We start from the raw sequence: 13,813 nt of genomic DNA on the forward strand, positions 1-13,813 counted from the left end.
CTCTCTCACCTAATCATAGTGAGACAGAGCATAACTGGGAAAAAAAATATATGCAAAGATAGAGAAAGCATGAAAGAAAAAGAGAAAGAGAGAGAGAGACACACACTTAATAAACACCATCACTCACCCACACTCTTATTCTCACTCAGGCTCACCTTCACATTAAACACAGTGACAGTGCGTGTGTGAAAGAGAGGAATATAGAGAGAGAGAGAGAGATAGAGAGAGAAAGTAAAAAATAAAAGAGATATTGCAAGAGGGATAAGAACAAGGAAGAGATATGTATTTTTTTTTAAACAGGGTTGAGCAGCTGCACAAAATGTTCATAAAAGAAATTGTTCTATTTTTATGCAATTAAGAGAAGAGAATGATATTTATTCTGGTATGCATAAGGAACATACAATTGTTCTCAATTTCATAATCCGAATCTGACATGGCATGAATAATGCATCTTGACAGTGCATGAAGAGCTTGAGAAAGATCTTTTCTGCATTCCATTTCATCAAGTTACATATTTATGACTACCGTAAGCTATCTTTTCCCCTTAATTACATTCTCTTTGTAGATGAATTTGCTTCAAACAAATTCTTATCTTTGCAGGAATTCACAGGATAATTTGGAATGGTGTACTACTTCGATTTCATAAAAGATTTACTTACTGCTTTTATTTCTACAGGATCAGGTTATGTCCAAGCCTCGTATTACGAATCGTCGATGGGTAAAAATAAACTAATATTTTTTGCTGCATCATCAAAATTATACTTCTTTATCGTCTTTACTACCATACATTAGAAACTACTTCTCTCAAAGCTGCATACGGTTTGTTTCACACATGTACTTACGTAAGAAACAAAAAGAAAACAAAGAAAAATTAGAGAATTTAGTAGCCAGCTCTGATCATAGATTACTTGTACATATTTGTAGTGCTCACTTCCACGGATTACAGTGCAAGTGCTGTAAAATATTGTGTAGTAAGGCCAGAAAAGTATTGGGTATTCCTCTTTCTTCCGGTTTGCCTTTATTGACATTTGGTTTGCTGGAATAGACAAGTATTGTTTTCCAAACTCATTTGTTAGATACATTCAAGTATATTTATAATACTTTCTAGGGATGTGTAAATGTCAGAAAATGTCAAAACATCTGTATTCAAAAATTCATGGGGGAAAGTCATGAGAAAGTTTAGCATAATATGATACCTTAAATTACTTTGATACAAACACAGGCAAAACCTATTCAATAATATTTGGAATTTCATATACATGTACATGTAAAGGTCTATGCACAACTATATCTATTGAAATCATTATTATATCTATACTTTCTTTAACTTAGTAAAAAAAAAAATACTTATTCCTTTAGTAGGCTGTGGTGCAATATTTTCCTTCTATTTCTTTCACAAATTATTTCTAGTTTTCGGAATCAAGTGCATATTTCTTCGCCTTCTTATCTTTACATTAACTTTAAATCTAAAAGTAAAGATCTAATGCATTGTTCATATCGATAACCATTTTTTCCACTTGATAGAGTTGGTTGTAAATATTTTGAGCTTTTGCAAAGTAAGATAAGTCTTAAATTCTCAAATTTGCTTTTTCAAAGTTTTTTTGTTTTTTTCCTTACCATGGGATAAAAACTTTCAGAGAGAATAACCTACATATATCTCTGGAGAAATTGTATCTTATTGCTCAATTGTTGAAACACAAGTTAAATTGTTATAAAACTTTTCAGTTTCATAACAAAAATTGGATTCCACTGTTCATTTACATGTATAATGTTCAGGAGGATAAAGTCAGTGCCACCTTAGGGCAATAAACAAAACTATAGGATTTCATATCAAAGATCACATACCCCCAAATGTGTAATCCTATCTAAATTGCGGTTACATTACTGTTATCTGCTTAATCCCCCTGGTTTAACATTCAGTTACTAATGTTTCAAAACATGGATCATGTGCAGTAACCTATCCAATGAACCCCTTCAGTAGATATTAAAGAGCAATCCAAACTTTCGTGATGAGTTGATTGTATGAAAGCAGAAAAGTAGGAGAACCAGAATGGCAAAGTTTCATATAATTCCGACCAATAATAAAAAAGTTATAATTATTTGAAATATGAGACCACTATGTCTACAGGATGTGACTCTCAAATTGGCAATTTGGTCAGGGAATTGTGAGGTATGCACGGACTGCTCTCATGTTTGTCATGTAAAAAATATAACTGATTTTTTTTTCTTCTCCTAAGCGCTTTCTCCCTTCAGGCACTACTCAAGAAATGTTATGAATATAATATCATTACAGGTCCTGTAAAAAAAAAGAGCCTTCCTGAATTTAATGTGCATTTTGAAAAAAATGACATTTTAGTTATTTTTGTGTTGTTGGACGGTTCGTGGTGGAATCGCGCAGCGTGATCGTGCATTTTATCTTTTCCACGAACCGTCCTCTCTGTTTACAAACCAAATGTAGCAAAAATACTCCCACTCAAGAAAATCTAAACACACTATAAAACTTTAAGACCTAAGCTATCAGGTAGTCCCATTGATTTTTAATATAATCTATTCTAAAGTCTAACAATTACCGTTTCAAAAAGTCTTATCTTTTAAACGCGTTTTCTACAAAACTGACTTTCGCTTGGAAATGCGCGGAGAGGACGGTTCGTTTATGCGAGCGACGAATTGTCTGCTTTCTAGTAGATTAGTTTGAATATTAAGGTCAGATTTCCCTTTAATTCAGTTGACGGCATGTGATCGGGGAAAGGGTTTCGGATTTCTTTTCCACCGCTGCACAGTTATGGTATGTGATAGAACATGATCATGGTGCTAAATCACATACTGTGTTGTGGTATATGTTTTAGAGGGAAGGCATTGATTTTCATCCTTGCTACCTGGCTTTCAAATTAGAGAACTAGTTTTGTAGGCTTTGAAGAAGAAAAGTACTTCTCTTGAAATGTAAACCAAATAAATAATCATTCAGAACCAATAATTTTTTTTAAATCGGTAGACTCAAATTTGTAGATGCGTATGATTACTTTAGATCTGTTTCATATAGTGTAGTGGAAAAAATTATCGATAACATTCATGGTTTTGGGATATTAAATAATTATTTGCTTTCCTTGATAATTATGTTTAAAATATTGAGACTGAGATAAGAAAAGAAAGTATGTGCATTTTATGATTTGGTCTAGAATATTTTATTTTAGCAATCAGATGGTTCTTAATCTGCTTCCTATTTCTTATCTAAACCTATTTTAGTCTACATCTATCCACTTCCACTAACAGATCAATCGTAAACAAACATACTGCCCTCTCATGATCATGGTTTGGAAAGCAATGGGTGTCTAAAAAGTCCTTTTTGTCATAGATATGTTGCAAGTCTCCATGGGAGCTCAAAGGTTCTTTAATCAATCTAGAAATTGTTCATAATGTTCTACTGCCCTCTAGTGCTAGTGATGTGACAAGTTACTGCATACATGTGTATATTTAGTTTTCCTAGACCGATGAGAGCAGTAGTCTTTTTGAAGATTCACAATCAGTCTGGACTTTTTCTAGAATCACTATGCTGCCCTCTATTGCTGGTACATATGGTTTACCAAGACGTCGGCAGTGGAGGTGTGCTTGAGCAGCCAAGTGCCTCCTTCTGCTAAAGAAATCATTACAGAGAGAAGCTACTTAATTTTTTTTCCAATGGATCCTGTAGAAATGAAAACATAGTGCAAGCTGTAGAATGAGCTCAATCATAGTCTCCTTGAGCTAATGTTGTCCATCGTTCCATTAGTGAATACTTCTGTATCATTGGACCAGTTGGGACATTTAAACCATTGAGGATAATTAAACCCTTGAAACCTTCAGCTCTAGGTTTATTTATCAATCAAAACAGCCCTCTATTGCTCAAGAGACAGAACAAGACACAGTTGATGCAAAGCCGTCTGTTGTTTAAAGGCCCACTGTACTACTTATAGCTACCGTACTTGCACCCTCTATATAGCAAACAATGCCTAATCGGTAACCATTGGTCCCCATGGTCCTCTTTTGCTTATGTTAATTGAGAGCTGATTTGATGAGATAACCACCTGTCAGTGACCTTGCAGGGAGGTCCAATCCCCCTGGCCAAACTAGTGCAGACAGGCTTTAATAGGTGTCTTGTCTGTTGAGACTATGAGGGAGAGGGTAACAGGATATAAGGCATAATTTGGAATGAAGGTCTGTTTCTCACCATCCCCCCCCCCCCCCCCCCCCTGAAGCCCTAGGAATGTAGATACATTGATACTTGCAAATTGTCAGGTGATCTAGGGACACTGCTTGATCAAGCCTTGAACAAAATTTAAATGGGAGGGGAGATGAGGAGGTTTTGGACTAAATTTCCTGATGTTCATTTACAAAAAAGGGCAATGTTTTTTTAGAAGGTCTGTTTCTCACCCCTGTGAAGCCCTAGGAATGTATATACATTGACATGGAAAAACACTTGCAAATCGTCAGGTGATCTAGGGACACTGCTTGATCAAGCCTTGAACAAAATTTAAACGGGAAGTAGAGATGAGGTTTCTGACTAAATTTCCTAATAGAAAGCGGATTGTTTTTTGAGGAAGGTCTGTTTCTCACTTCTGTGAAGCCCTGGGAATGTAAACATTGACATGGAAGAACACTTGCAAATCGTCAGGTGATCTAGGGACACTGCTTGAGCCTTAAACAAAATTTAAACGGGAGGGGTAGGATGAGGTTTTGGACTAAATTTCCCCGATGTTCAGGTACAAGAAGGGGCATTGTTTTTTGAGGAAGTTCTGTTTCTCACTCTCGTAGATCCCCAGGAATGTATACCCTGGCGTGGAAGAACACTTGCAAATCGTCAGGTGATCTAGGGACACTGCTTGAGCCTTAAACAAAATTTAAACGGGAGGGGTAGGATGAGGTTTTGGACTAAATTTCCCCGATGTTCAGGTACAAGAAGGGGCATTGTTTTTTGAGGAAGTTCTGTTTCTCACTCTCGTAGATCCCTAGGAATGTATACCCTGACGTGGAAGAACACTTGCAAATCGTCAGGTGATCTAGGGACACTGCTTGAGCCTTTAAAACTCAAATGGGAGGGGGAGGGGGAGATGAGAAGATTTCAGACTAAATTTCCTGATGTTCAGTTACAAGAAAGGGCATTGTTTTTTACTCTTTCTTTTTTTTCTTTCTTACTCCTGAAAAACCCTCAGAAAATTCACTCACTTGGAAGAACACCTACGCTTTGACAGGTTATCTAGGGACACTGTTACAGCATTTTTTATTTTTTAAAATTTTTTTAGGGGAAAGGAGGAGGTTGTTAGGCTAACTTTTGATGAGACTGATAAGAAGGGGATATAAGACATTATTTATTGAAGAAGGTTCGTTTCTCCCTCCCCAAAGCCCCATGAATATACATTGATATGAAAAGGCACTTGCAGGTGTACCCTCAGTCAACTAATTCTAGGGTATTGGATTGCTTGAGTATCATAATGAGGAAGGAGGGGGATTGGGATGGGTGATGTCTAAAAAGGAGAAAGTTAGTCCCCATATTTCTAAATATGCTACTAAGGCCTTAAAACGATTTGATCACAACAAATACAAACAAAATTCGAAACATAATTTTTGTTTGTCTCTCCTATCCCCTGCATTTGCAACTGAGCTGATAAATATGAAGTTCTGTCCAGCATTTACAATCTTTCACATTACACATTTAATCTCTCAGCATCCACTCATCTATCATTAAGATTTACTCAAATTGGCAACAAAATGAAAAGGAAAAGTCTTGAAAATCAGGAACAAAGTGCAACCAAATTTATAATTTTCACCTCAATAAGTTCTTGATTTGCTACATACATGTACAAAGGAAAGAGTTAAACAAATTTAGGCTGATTTGAAACTCAAATTGAACCCAAAGTCCTGTTCACTCTGTGAAGATTTCTCTCTTTCTATTTGTCACAACCCTTGAATCTAACAAATAGTGATGTTTCACAGTAATTCAATTACATGCGGAAGTCTCCTTGCAGATCAGTATTAAAGACTTCAAGTTTGGCAAGTTTTGTCAGTGTAATAGATTAACTCATATTCCTCACCATACTCTAAGAAAAATGTATGTGCCCCACGAAGATATGAATGTAACAAATGGACTTAATAGGGAGAGGCTAACTCAAGGTCTATAAGTTTCTTATTTTTAAATTCAAAAATAGATTTTCTTCTGAAATATGTCCTTGAATAAAACATATCTCATAAAATACTTCCTGCCACGTTTTCTTCCTCTTCAAATTCTGTTTTACAATGTAATACTTATATTAAGTACACATATGCGTACAGTTATTTGAAATCATGCTAAATAAATGTGCTTAAATTATCTTATGTGGAAGTTAATTACTTAGTATATTACCTTTTAATCTTCACATATTGTTTTCATTAGGAAATGCACAATACGCTTGTCTACTCTTAGCAATTTATAAACAGAAACATCTGTGAATTTGTAATGACTACCATTTTTACAAATAACTGTGCATATTGCAAAGATAAAAGGACATCATTCAAATACTTTGCTGCCTTAAACTTTCACAGATTTTCTCACCTCCCCCCCATCCCCCCCCCCCCATCAATCTTTCTTTGTACCAATCACTTTGTTGAAATGTTTGCCTTCCCTCTTAAAATCCTCTAAAGTGACATTTTCTAATTGCTTTAAAGCAATCCATTTATTCATCAATCATTATCTCTTTTTTTCTTCAAAATAAAGAATATTAAATGTACCAATATGTTTTTTTTCCTTCTAAAGGGGGGGGGGGGTTCTTTGCTGTTATCTAGGCTGAAAAGCTGGCTTTCTCTCAGGGTATCCTGAATTAGGCCGTTCCAAACTGCAAAAGAGTAAATTTATTCTTTGATAAAGTCAATATATTTCTCTTTTTCAAGTACTAAAGTCTAGATTTTCTTAAAGCTTATCTGCCATAGATTACAGGAGGGATTAGACCGCTCTGCAAGGTCACTGGACAGGTGGTTATCTCATCAACTCAGCTCTCAGTGAACATAAGAAAAAGAGGATCATGGGGGACCAATGGTCACCGATTAGGCATTGTTTGTTATATAGAGGGCGCAAGTAGCTACCAGTAGTGCAGTGGGCCTTTAAGACAAATATTTCTTTGTTCTTGAGAGCAGACCCTTTGCCCAAATCGACCTTTTCCAATCGCTCCAAAGCAGTTTGTGTATTCAGCTGTTAAGATTGCTCATCATTTTGTAAAGAAACATACATGTACCAGTTTTAAGAGCATTGATAATATCCTAGAAACAAAGATTTCTTTGTTTCTCAAGATGAGACCTATCCCCTTTGCTGAAAAGCTGGGTTTATCTCTCGCAATCCCCCAAGTCGACCTTCCCTAAGTGCATCAAAGTAATTAATTCATTGATCGAGGATCAGTGAGTGCTCTCAAGACAAATTTAGAAGATGTTTAATCACCTACTTCCCCCACTTGTTGTCACCATTCAGCTTTGCTTTATGGCTCATACTTCCCTCCTCCTCCTACATGGTATGGTGTATCTTAAGTAGTAATCTAAAGTGTTGATATGTACTGCCAGTTTGACATTAGGTTCATTCACACTTGAGGATTTTTTTTTTTTTTTTGGAATATGAATGTAATGTCGTCCTCTATCCATTGCCTTGGACATTAGACCCCATTCACACACATGGAAAAGTGAAATTTGAATCGTGATCTTAGTGCCATTCATTATACATGTAGAGTGTACCTGTTAAAGGTAGATAGGGTGTTAATTGCCTTTAAATAATAGCGGTGCATAATTGGGCCCATTCACACTAGGGAAAAGAAAACTACAGTGTAATAAACATTGTAAATAAAGTTTCTGAGCTAAGCATTTTTTTAAAGATAAAAATCAAGGGACGAGTTTGTGAGGTGTGCAATTGATATCTATTATATCCTTTTGGGCTTCATATATTTTACACAAATAGTTTAAACTTTTTTGTATAATCAGTCAAAGAATCCTTCTAGTATTAGGTCAACATTAATTGTTACAATTAAAGAATTTTGTAGGAATCTAATTTCTTTGCACCTACTACAGATATTGATATAAGACGAAGAACTTCATTACTCCTATATTTTACAATGAGTTCAAGAAGACAATGGAGGATGAAGCCGGTACACTTTCAGTCATGTGATAATGGTCAATTGATAAAGAATAGAGCCATAATGGACTGGTCAACACTTGTCATGTTGACGGTAGGTGCGCAATATTACACAGTGTCCCCCTCGGCCAGTTGTCGGTCGAAGCAGAGAAACGAGTCTGCCAAGGGCATCAAGGCAAGGCAAGGCAAGGCAGGAAGTTAGTTTAGGGCCTCAGTGGTGTTCGTGAATCATCCCATCTATGTAAAAAAAAACAGTTTTCTTTATCTCGACGCTCACTGAAAGACAGACATGCCCGATTTACCTCTGTAGGGCTCTGTTAGCAGACTGGCAAACCGAATGCAGTAGCACTCTTGGGAATAGCTATCGGTTCACGTTGCTGCGTCTATTTTGGAAACGGGACTCGTGACACCTTCCTCCTGTGATCGCACATTGTTCAAAATCTTTAAGTTCCACGGATGCTCATTGGATTAATTCTATTATCTGTGATTAATTCCGTCATTGGATTTTAAACTTCATTCATGATCTTCAATCGCTTCTCAATCTTTGGATCGATTCCTTCTTTCATTCGCTCTCCATGTCTTGCGGATCTCCAACGTTCCTTCCATGCTTGGAATAACTTCCAAATTTGAATTTCCGTCTGCTTCTTTGAATCTACATCATCTTGTTTAGCTGGGTGAAGTTAGGAGCAATTATCAACTCATCTCTCCTCCTCTCTCGCACTCTTCTCAACTCCTCAAAGCGGTGGCGGGCTCTATTCTTAGATAACCTATTAGACGCTAGGATTCTAATTAAGGGTGTAGGTACTAGGTAGGGGCGGATGCGGGGGTAGGGATAAAAAAAAATTCTTTACTTTCTGTAGGAGTGAACTTCAGTAGAATTAGTGTTCTAGGATAACAGATTGTAAGTAATTCCTCACTCCAACTAGTCCGAATCTTCCATGTTGGAAGTGCCCTATTTTTCTTTTCTATCTTGTTTGGGAAGAGTTAGGTAGTTCTCATGCCTGTAACCCACATTTATTCCTCGCTACAGAAGAGCTTTACAAGCGTTGGGGTCAAGGACAGCCACCATGTTACAGCTGACATGAAGAGATTAAAATCAGGTGAGTTTGTTTCTATTTATTCAGGGATAGCGCCATAATTCCAGGTATATGGGGGTAAATAGATGCATGGTCATGCAACTGATTTACATTTCTAAAAGCTTACCAAAAGAAAAGTTTACCGAACGAAAGCTTTTAGTTTACTGCCATCGACAGTAAATCATGGCCTTCTTGGATGCAGCCAACGAAATTAAAGTTCATGAGACTCCCTTAGACTTCATCTACGTAATACATTTCAGTTCATATACATCATCTAAATTGTTAACAGTGATAGGTTTATAACTTCTCTACAAACGATTCTCATCCTTGCATTATCTATTAAAGATTGAAAATGTTGACCAAAACCTGTATCCATGCCATTTATTCAGCCATAAAATGATTTGTTGCTCAGAAAACTTGAGATTTAAGACAAGTTCAAAAAACGAAAGCACCTTGAATTTCAACCAATTAGAATCAGGAGACTAACTTGCATCTAACTTTTAGGCCAAAGTTCATGAGTGTGGTGTATAAAAAGCAAGACCATGGTCTTAACTACAGTCATACATTTATCATGGCCGGGATTACTAAGATGCAAGACGTACTTACTTTGATAAATTTACATGAATTTGGATAAATTTGTTGTGTAAAGCAACACCATCCTCGTGACTGTGCATTTACCATGACCAGGGGGTGTTTCATTCATATTTTCTATTATTATTTTCTTGATGTGGAATTTGTAAAAAGTCTAAAAATTTTCACTTTTGAATATATTTCATTTAAAGGCTACAAATGGCTCTCCATAACTTTCAGTCCAACTTAGAGTTAAGTTCGACTTAGGATTTGGAAATATTCATACTGACTTTTTTATTGTCAGTTAAGGCATAGATGGATAGCCAGGTTTCAGTGGAATGATGCGCAATTGTTGCCAGAAATCCTTTATTAGATTCAATGGATGAAAAATAAGGGGCACTATCAAACAAAAGAATAATTTTTGAGGCTAATACCTTTCTTAAGGTGCTATTACAAATCATTTGCAATACAATGATGAAATTGAATTGGGTCACCTTTTGTTTCTTAAACTTTCAATGGATGAAAAACAAGGGGCACAATCAAACAAAGGAATTATTTTTGAGGAGAATACTTTTCTTAAGGAGCTTTTACAAATCGTTTGGAATGTAATGATGAAATTGAATTGGGTCACCTTTCCAATATCTCTTTTGGCCTCTCCTAGTATTCATGTTAATCTGAGTTGGCCATCTTCCCAGCATAATGTGAACAAAAGACGTTATTCATATGTTGGTGATAATTGGATAAATTCTCTTGTTTGTATTCTGCCAAATTTTCAATTGTATTGGGTATTGCACCTAAACCTGTCGCTCTCACCAACCTTTGCTTTCAATGACCAGCTTTCATTTTACATATTTGGAGTAAGAATAAATGTTAGTTTTGATTTGGCATCCATATTTACATATTTTTAGAAACTGAAATTGACCTACCCATTTTATCAACCTTAAGTACATACATGATGTAGGTTTATTCTAGCTTGTCATACCTGATACAAACATGGCCCCTGAAAAGGATATTGTATTAAGAGTTCAGCCATCTATACTAGATCTGAATATACCCTTGCATTTATCTTGAACCGCTATGTTTTGAAGGAAGTAACTTAAATTACATTCCTTTTTCAATTAGTGCAGGAATCTGACATGTACAAGCTCATTCTGACATCCAGTTTTTTTTTCCTCAAGTATGAAAATTTCATGCCCAAATATTTATTGAGGCAGATATACATGTAGGTTATCTCAATTTGACTCACATGTTTTATTAACATGGCACTGATTTCCAGAAAATATTCATGTAAAATAAAAGATTATTTCCATTAGTCTCTCAATAATAAATCAGAAAATAGAAGGGAAAACAAATTGTTGTTTCATCTCCAAATGAGATGATATACAGTAACACGGCTTGGAATTAGAAATATAAAGTTCCATGTGGACTTGATCATGTAACATCCTGTTAAGCCACATTCTAGTTAATTCCTGTCTTTGATGCCTGGATGGCTGGTCCTAAAGATGTCTCAAAATAGATACATAGCTGTTTCATTTGAAGCTTGCACAACCTTCTGCGAATGACAACCAAAAGTTGAATTGAGCAACCTAAATATTTGTCTCAGGTGCCTGACTGGTTACCTATGTAAAAAGTAATCCATGCAGGGAATACTAAGGTAGTAAACCTTGGCAGTACATGAGTATTTTGCCATATCAAAGCGATGGTTAAAAGGGATATTTTTAGTCAAGCTCATGTGGTGCACTAAATTTGATGTTAGTTTTTTCTTTTCTAAATTCTGATTTCAAATCAGTGCCAACACTTTCACAAATACATTACATGCAAAGATGTGAAGTACATTTGACCATATCCAAGATGTGAAGACTATTCATTTAATTACACCTTCTATATTTTTACAGAAAATCTTGGTGATGTTGACCTTGATCTAATCCGGACGTCAAATCTGCTCCCTAGCTCAGCGGCCAAACACAGAATATCTGTGGCGCCCTCTAACAGGAGACCAAGTAGAAAAGCACGTGCTCGGACACCGCAGGTAAATTTCTCCCCCTCCTCCCCCCCCCCCAAAAAAAAAAAAAAAATCACATATACTCTTGCTGTGTAATTATATTTTCATGTATTTATCATAATAATTATGTATTTCATTAAGTGATTATTTGTTTTGATCTAGAGGTTCACTGCTTGGGTAAGTATTGACGTTAGGTAAGACAAATTTTAGCAAATGTAATTGTTTTTAGATTGAAAAGATATTTCCATTCATTGTATGTTCAGGTAAAATTCATGCCATTCTTGTATGTATTGGATTTTGAGCATGCTTCTTGCATTTTGGATATTTCCACTTATGAGAGCAAAGAAGGTCTTAAAATGATCTGTTCAGAGCCAAAAGGGCACTGTGTGTGATTACTAGTACCTCACATGTACCAAGTTAACTCTGTTCATGTGAGTTAACACCCTTCTGGCTCAAAACAGTGCATGAACGTATCTAGATTTTAGAGTGCATCTAGTCCTGTCTTTCCTAATCCCTGGGTATTCCATTATTCAGCTTTTAGAATAAAAATACACATGTATTTTATTCACACAGTTTTTTGAAAATCAATAATTTTCAATCAATGATTGAATTGCAGAAGGGAAACTTTGTTTCTCTCTTTGGGAGGAAGAGAGTTGCTGAATCTGCACAAATATAGATATGTACATATGAGTATGTGAATAACACCCTGGTAATAACATTTTCTATCAAGAGGATTAAATTTTGCAACAATTTGCAACCTTTTCTCTTCCAAATTGATTATAAATAATCATTAACATAATTTCAAAGACACCTGAGAAATCAAAATATCAACTCAAGAGCACTTCCAATAACCCTCAATTTTATATCCCATAGAAATCATATTCAGATAAATATGTCACTACATATTTGTGCATTTCCATAGTTGGTGGACAAGGAAATTGAAATTGCCTTTGGTATATTATCAAATGTTTTTTATCAATTAAGTTCATCTCCTTTAGTGCTAGATCAAGTTCCCCCAAAACAAAACAGGTTCCAAGCATAGAAAACACATTATCTGCTTACATCTTTAAAGTACCGCAAAATATTAGATAACATGCAAATTGCCACAGCATAGTTATTACAGTTCCCTTGTAGGCCAATAATCAGACATCCTTCGCCTAATTTCCATTTGACCCCATGTCCGATCACTGTCAGGGGCCAGTCCCCAGCCAGTTAGACTTATTAGCCCAATCACTCGTTGAACTTTCATTCTCACCTCTGTTAAACACGTACAAGTAGAACAATATGTTCCTTAAAGATGAAGTTGAGTTCTGGTCATGCGATTGCATTGTGAAAGAAACGGTGTGGAACCGACCAGAAAAGGTTGATCATCTAGCATATAAGAATTTGTGTGTATTGCAAGGTTCTGGAATCATCAAAATGATAAGAAATTTGGCCAAGTCTTGGTAAAGTTACAAACACTTGCACAGAAAGATGTATATGGGACTACATGAACACATGGCGTAAAAAGCCGGCCCCCGATTTTTACGATGTTACATGCATATTTAGAATATGAAGGCATTTGAAGAGCCATGCTTTTCAGGGAAGTCTTAACTGATGTTCTTCCACACTTGCATAATAAAAATGAGTAATGCTCACAAATTATTTTTCACCTCTTCCCAGAACTCAACCTTCTATTTAAACCACCCAGGCCAATTTTGGCCACATTTTGTGATTTCGCACAGTAAACTCTGATTCTTCTTCTTCTTCCAGTAATCTTCAAAGGGCCATGCAGCCTTTCACGAGTAAGATTTAGAGCCCTTTAAAAAACATACTCCATGCATCACCAGAAAGACCAACAAATTCTGCACATATATTTTGTTGTATCTTAATGGTTTTCTTTTTACACCAGGACTATTTAAATTGAAAAGTGCAATCAAGTTCTTAAATTGGCAACATGTTAAAGGCCCACTGCACTACTTGTAACTACTTGTGCCCTCTATTCAACAAACAATGCCTAATTGGTGACCATTGGTCCCCCATGATCCTCTTTTTCTTATGTTAACT

The 13,813-nt window shown here is 36.0% G+C and overlaps 1 protein-coding gene across 1 annotated transcript in view; it reads left to right on the plus strand.

Moving 5' to 3' along the window:
* The window catches only part of LOC115918496 (neurofilament heavy polypeptide-like), a 55,538-nt gene that overhangs the window by 21,003 nt on the left and 20,722 nt on the right, over positions 1-13,813 (plus strand). Inside the window, exons 6-8 of the mRNA XM_030980517.1 lie at positions 677-718; positions 9,150-9,219; positions 11,661-11,794. Of these exons, the coding sequence (XP_030836377.1) occupies positions 677-718; positions 9,150-9,219; positions 11,661-11,794 (246 nt within the window). The remainder of the gene's footprint in view (positions 1-676; positions 719-9,149; positions 9,220-11,660; positions 11,795-13,813) is intronic.

Source organism: Strongylocentrotus purpuratus, unplaced genomic scaffold, assembly GCF_000002235.5.
Source record: "Strongylocentrotus purpuratus isolate Spur 01 unplaced genomic scaffold, Spur_5.0 spur5_scaffold_11, whole genome shotgun sequence".
NCBI classification, from domain to species: domain Eukaryota; kingdom Metazoa; phylum Echinodermata; class Echinoidea; order Camarodonta; family Strongylocentrotidae; genus Strongylocentrotus; species Strongylocentrotus purpuratus.